We start from the raw sequence: 6,547 nt of genomic DNA on the forward strand, positions 1-6,547 counted from the left end.
AACCATCAGGGCTCATGATTTCAAGAAGCTAGAGGAGGGGTAATCCCTTACTTTTATTCTCACTCCGTACACATTTAGTCTTCTCGTGCATTTCTGCTCTTTATTCATGTTATCTTTCATATATGCATCTATTGCTCCTCTTTTTACGCATGTCTTCTCTTTCGGTTTCAGTTCAAACTGGATTTTAGACGAGCACCCTATATATATATATATATATATATATATATATATATATATATATATATATACATATAAGATATCTCAGCCATTTGAAACATACTTCTGGGATTGTATTTATGTATTTTATGGTTTTAGTATAGATGAATTATAAATGAGACAATAATAACAAAAAGTTTTAGATCGGTTTTAGAAGTCACTTGTAATATGAAAGAAACATGTTCTGTGTGCACCCTGAAGTATCTATGTATGTAAGACATGGTGAAAGGTCACACAAACATCTTATTTTGATAAATGTTGGTCAAAAATCAAGCTTCCCTCAAAGTTTTTTCATCCTACAAGAGGCTCAGTTGGAAGTCTCCTCCCTCGGTATTGTCCCAGGGGGCCTCCATGTCACATTTCCAAGCAAAATATAGCCTTTCTGCAGGCTTTTGAAAGCACACAATTCTCATCTCTGGGAATTCCAGCAGGCTCTCATGGGGAACGAGCCCAGGAGGGCTCGGCCCGGGAGCTGCTGCGTGGTGCGCCGGCAGGAGTCCACCCAGACTTTTGGGGGTAATTGGTTTATCCCACCGCCTGGCCTGCTTTCCCATGTGGGCCACTGCTGTGGGGAGGCCCAGGGGTACAATATGGAAACAGCATGATACCCTCCAGTGCCGAACAGGCATTCACTGCTCCGGCTTTAGAGAGCAGGGACAGGGTACCAAGGACACAAAGCTGAAGCAGAGATGGCTCTTGGCTTTGAAAAGGTTGCCATTTGGTCTCCTTTTAACCATTTGTCGTTGGAAATCTGAAGTAATTAAATTTTAGCTCAAGCTTTTTTTAGTAAATGTTTTTCTCAATTCAAAAGGTAATGAGTTTGAGAGTTCTTCTAAAGCTCTACATATAATTGTTGTGACTCATGCACCTGGTGGGAAACGTCATTTTCCTAATGTCCTCGTCGTCTCACATAAAACATAGAGTCAAGGAACTACAATAACAAAACCAGAATGTATTTCTCTGAGCTAGAGAGACAAGTTTACGCGGCTTACTAATCATCTACAAGTACAACGAATCAATGAATCTGTAAGCTAAGTATAATATTACACTCTGTACAAACTTTGTTTCATAGCCATCAAACTCCAGCAAGAGTCAAGTTACACACTTAACGTGGCAAAAATAACAAACACAAGTTCCTTTATATTGTGAAAAGGTCACATTTTATTGTATAGCAAAGAAAGCATAAGCATACACAAGCATTTCAGTGGAACAAAAGAAGGGGGTTATATTGTAACTGTAGATGATAAAGCCATCTCACGATTTATCCTCCCAATTTCAAGTCTCATTTCAGAATAAGTCGAATCTTCCTGTCTCCAAGTAGCACTCTGCAAAAACAGGAAAACAGTTTCATAGTTTGTCATTTGCTCAGGCAGTAATTATTTTCCAAATACAGACTTTAAGATCCTTTAATGTATAAAGTGTATATGTTGTGCTGCACCTACCGAACCAGTGCGGCTGCTATTAGACCTCCTGCGATGGGTCCCACCCAGTAGACCCAGTGATAAACCCAGTAGTTGCTCACTATGGCTGGACCGAAGGCTCTGGCTGGGTTCAGACAGGTGCCGGATACATCTCCACTGATTAAACAAACAGGTACGGGATATTCAGATGAGTCTCCCATTATTTGTGTAGCAAAATATGATATTCATGTGAATTTGACTCCTCATTTGATGTATATTTCTGCCCTATTCAAGGACCCGACACGACATAGTTTGAGACACGGATAAAGGTTAATTATTTTTTACAACCCTGAGGCTTCACACACACTCACAGACAACAGTTAATAAAAAACAGAGAGGCTTGAATGTGTGATGACACTTCTCTAACACAGCACAGCAAAACAATACACTGTGTTGAAGAGCTAAAATAACTTATATTTTCTTGCACAAAATACATACATTCAAGCACTTTCAATGACCCATGTCTATTTTTTTCTCTCAAATTCACAAACTTTGAAGGATTTCAATCGCCCATAGAAACACAAAATATCCAAATTAGAAGTAATATTTTAAATAACCTCAATCAGGCAAACCTGTGATATAGTAACACACTTAAAGAATTTACTACAAAATGTTGCTCCAACTCTTCCACTTCCCTGTGGAAATAAACGTCTTCTCTGTAGATGACCTACTCACCCAGCCAATATGTTGATGATAACAGTGCAGCCCACCATAAATGGCACCAAGGGGCTTCTAGTCTTGGTGTTGACGGCCCCCAGCAGCACCACCATGGTGACCAGGCAGGTCATGGCGACCTCTCCAAACACAGCTCCCCCTATATTACTGTCTGGCTGCAGCAGAGCAAACGCAGCCCCGTGGGCTTTGGCGAAGTTCTCTCTCGAGGTCATCCCCTGTTGGCATCAATTCAGCCAAAATTCACATCTAAGTTATGTACATATATAAGAGAGTTTATAAGGGATGTTTTAATGAGAAAGAAATGAGACAGGTTCACCTTCGCCATAGCAGCTCCAAGCACCCCTCCGACCAACTGAGAGGCAAGATACGGGACCACCATATTCAATTCCATCCCCCCACAGAGATAGATGGCCAGGGTGAATGGCGGGTTGAAATGGGATCCACTGTAGAGATTAAAGTCAGGACAGAAGATTCAGTTCTGCACATAAAGTTCAGAGTTTTTTGGCAATATTGTCTTCAAACTATAAACTTTTAGAGTTTTTTAACATAAACATGTGAAGAAAAAGCAATTAGATTGCAATGCTTTTGTTTATTGAAAGTTCAGTTCAAATATAGACAAGAAAATGTATTAATAATAAATAAATAAAACTGGAATAATAGACTGAGAGGGGGGGGAAAGAAAGTGGATGTTCAAGTAAATAGCAATTTTGTGAATCACGTGTAATGCAGGCTGGTTTGTGGAAGTGGTTGCAAAGGGTTGCCAGATCTGGTAGAATTTGTCTTCACTTCCTCTCAATGAGAATTTTAAAAAATCCAAACTCAGGTGCTGCATGACATCGTTCATAAGGGCAAGATGGTGCATGTTCTTTTCTAAATATAACTCTCTAACTATCAAAAATGGTTTTATGTGATGCACAGAATCATGTGAAAGAAAAATGAATTTACAGAAGCACAGATGAGTAACGTCACCAGGAAAAATGATATATCTTAATTGATTAACTACTTTTTTGAAGTCCTTCTGAAGAAAAAAACAATTTGACATTAATTAATTATTGTCCATCCAACATACAAGAGATAACTAAAGATGAACTTCACCTGATTTCAGCCATGCAAGCCACCATGACGGCTACAGCCAGGCCGTGCACCAGAGCTGGCTGAAGCCTCCCTGCAGACTCCACATTCTCTATGACCGACACACACCCGATAAACACAAAGAAAGTAGTTCCCACCAGCTCCGCCAGACAGGGCTGAAATAACCTCTCAAATTTGTTAGGAGGTCTGGCTGCAGGCGGCTTAGACTCTGAAGACATAAGAGATGCCTCGACTTCACCCATCTCCATCTTCTCACCAGCCATGAGTCTTCAGTGAGGTCTGGTTGTACGAGCTGAGGATATAACACTGAGCGTGCTGACCAGAGGTGTGCGTACTAATATCTCTATATCTGCTAATCACACGGACTTTGGTGCGTAAAGTTAATGTCTAGGTAGAGTTGCTCCACTGACCAGCCATGAACTCACTGACTCGTTTCCTTATTAATCCAACATAGTTTGTTCATCACATGCCCTCTCATCACTAGAGTGCACTGGCAAAGAGAAATATTTCATGCATTTGTTGACAGGATTGTGAACTGTGCAACAGACTGTTTAAAAATCAGCTCGTTTTTGTCAATGATTGGGACAGTGAAGTTACACAAACATGTTTTCCATGGCAGAGTCAAATCAGGACACATTAGTGTCTACGAATAACCATTAAAAAAAAGGATTTTTTTTTATAGATTTAGCTGGATTTTCTTTGTATTTGGATGCAGATACAATAGAGCTTCAGTACTGTCATTTAAGAAAGTCAAGTTTCTTAAATCCTAATGATGAAAGAACTGTGACAAAAACATTCGTCTAGATAAGGATGCAAACCAGACAACTTGATAAATGTTTACCCGAGAGCAAAGTCTGTGAGATTTCTTAAAGTTACTTCTTAAGTTAAAATGTATAATTTCACGATACAGCAGATTCCACTTACTAATTAATCATTTCCCACAAGATGATCACACATTAAATGAAAGAATGTCACAGTCCGGGAGGAGATGGTGCAGAGTTTGCACAGGACACTTTATTTGATTACTTGCAGGAAACACTTGAGTAAACACTCGTTCTTTTTTTTTATTATTTTCTGTTGTTATATGACAGATTGTTTATATTTAAAGGATGTATGAAATAGATTTTCTTATGGTCATACAAGGATAATTCTGCATACGGGTTGAGAATCCACCAGTAGGTGGAGATAACAGACACAAATAAGTCCTCAGGATCACTGAAGATCCTTCAGGTTGATATACTCTACCTACTTAAACCTACAGGAGCTTGTGAGAATACAAACTTGTGTAGGTCTCAAAGAAATATTGCCTGTGGACTGACATAAAAAGTAAAAGAGGCTCTTAAGAAGCAGATGATTGACATACCTGAACTGCAAAGCACTCACAATCACACATGACCCAGATCATCCACTCTAACAGCACTTTAGCCAACTTCCTTCTGGACTCAGGTTTAGACTACCCATGTGCAGAACGGTCAGTTTTAGAAAGAAAACTGTTCCTACAGCCATACAAACTTAAAATAGGTCATCTTAATTTACAAGCAATAAAGTCTGTGAGTGCTAATCCATGCCTTTGTGCTTTTGTATAATTGTGTATAGTGTAAGTATGCATCTACTGTGGAGAAGAATGTTCTCCCCGAGGACAACAATCCATCCATTAATCTTTTATGCAAAGGTGAAATAATGTGAAGAAAATGAGACAAAAAGTGTACTTTCCGTCAATGCACTATTGTCACCTGTGCAAATGGAATACATTGATTCTTTTTCAGAGCCTCTCCTGCTTTCTCTGTCAATGTTTACGCAATTTTTAAGATGAAATTCAACTGTTGATTTAAGAAAGGTGCACCTGGAAAGCATGGATTCAAGAGTGCAAATCCTTTCACAGTTCTAAGCTGCTTTCAGTGACAAGACTTTGAAAGCTGCCCTACTAACTACAATGAAACATAAAAGTGTGATAGCTAAACAGGGAATAGATACCCAGGAAAACAGGGACACATCAAGCCTTACTTCAACACAGAAGAAAGTATTTTCCCTCTCAAAGCTGTTTTATGTGGCTTTGAGTTCTCACTTGACTAAGCCACTAGTTGTTCTTTAACGTCAGCCAACCAGGGTTAAAGTACCTTCAGCAAAGCCACAAGACTTCTCCGCTCTATGCACATATGAATTAACAGACACAACACATTTCCCTTCATTTATTGGGATCATATAGGCTATCACCTTCCGTCCCATGACAAACCGTTCACAGGTCCCATGGCATTACTGCTGCTCAGATAGGAATGCCTTTACAATGTATACAATATTGACCCTTGTAATATGGGCTATGTAAGGCTGATAAGGCAGAGGTGTGCCCCTTGTCTGAAAAGCCACGATTTTGAGCTGTTATAGGACATAACATCACAAACTACCAAGGTCCACAGAAGGAATTCACTGATACTGTAATGGAGCGAAACTGATATTAGAAAAACTTACCTTTAATTGTATTTGCGTGGAAGCACAAAATCTCAGAGGTGGACATGATACAACTAAAAATGATCTATATCTTCAGATACTACTAGGGGTGAGTGACAACGTATTTATTATGTGTTTTATTCTGATAATAAAATCATTATAATGTAATTCTGCAAATAGGAAAGAAATGAACCACGTATTGATTTTCAGACGGTGCCCGTCGTTACTGAGCAGCAGCCACAAGGTGGCAGCAGAGCACTGATCCAGTGTCTGATGACAAACCGTGTGGGAGAAACACATGAACTGCCCCGACGTGACCAAGGCTGACTGGATCAGTGGAAGAAGTAAAACCTTCGGTCAGTTTTTGGAGAGAATTGCCATTTTTTTTAAATGTAAAGTGTAATTGGTGTTATTTTAGTTGTTGAGATGTTTCTCCAATTTCCCCCATCAATTCAGACATTTATTTTAAATAATCAGCCAAATGTAACACTATGACATGATTTTCTTTAGTAAACATATTTCTATTAACTGTTACCTAAAACTTAAATGACTTTGCCATGACAATGCCAGAACAATAGCTGAGTCAATCCTTTTTTCCCTTTTCTTGTGAAGGTATCACATGTCACCATTGGGCTGTGCGCATACAGTAGGGAAGTAAA

General features: G+C 39.3%; 1 protein-coding gene across 1 annotated transcript; it reads right to left on the reverse strand.

Moving 5' to 3' along the window:
* Positions 1-1,498: 1,498 nt before the first annotated feature.
* Positions 1,499-3,706, reverse strand: aqp8b (aquaporin 8b). Its single transcript, XM_029438067.1, has 5 exons — positions 3,447-3,706; positions 2,668-2,794; positions 2,352-2,566; positions 1,659-1,793; positions 1,499-1,541 (listed from the first exon to the last, which is right to left on the reverse strand). The coding sequence occupies exons 1-5, from the start codon at positions 3,704-3,706 to the stop codon at positions 1,499-1,501; spliced, it is 780 nt and encodes a 259-aa protein (XP_029293927.1).
* Between the last annotated feature and the right edge of the window lie 2,841 nt (positions 3,707-6,547).

This window comes from Cottoperca gobio, chromosome 8 (genome assembly GCF_900634415.1).
Source record: "Cottoperca gobio chromosome 8, fCotGob3.1, whole genome shotgun sequence".
Classification (NCBI taxonomy): Eukaryota; Metazoa; Chordata; class Actinopteri; order Perciformes; family Bovichtidae; genus Cottoperca; species Cottoperca gobio.

Excerpts from the sequence above, each read along its gene's own strand:
- aqp8b (XM_029438067.1), bottom strand. The coding sequence starts at position 3,706 with ATGGCTGGTGAGAAGATGGAGATGGGTGAAGTCGAGGCATCTCTTATG. Across the intron at positions 2,567-2,667 it reads TTGGAGCTGCTATGGCGAAG|GGGATGACCTCGAGAGAGAA; the intron begins GTGAACCTGTCT and ends TGATGCCAACAG. Across the intron at positions 1,794-2,351 it reads ATCATCAACATATTGGCTGG|TGGAGATGTATCCGGCACCT; the intron begins GTGAGTAGGTCA and ends TTGTTTAATCAG.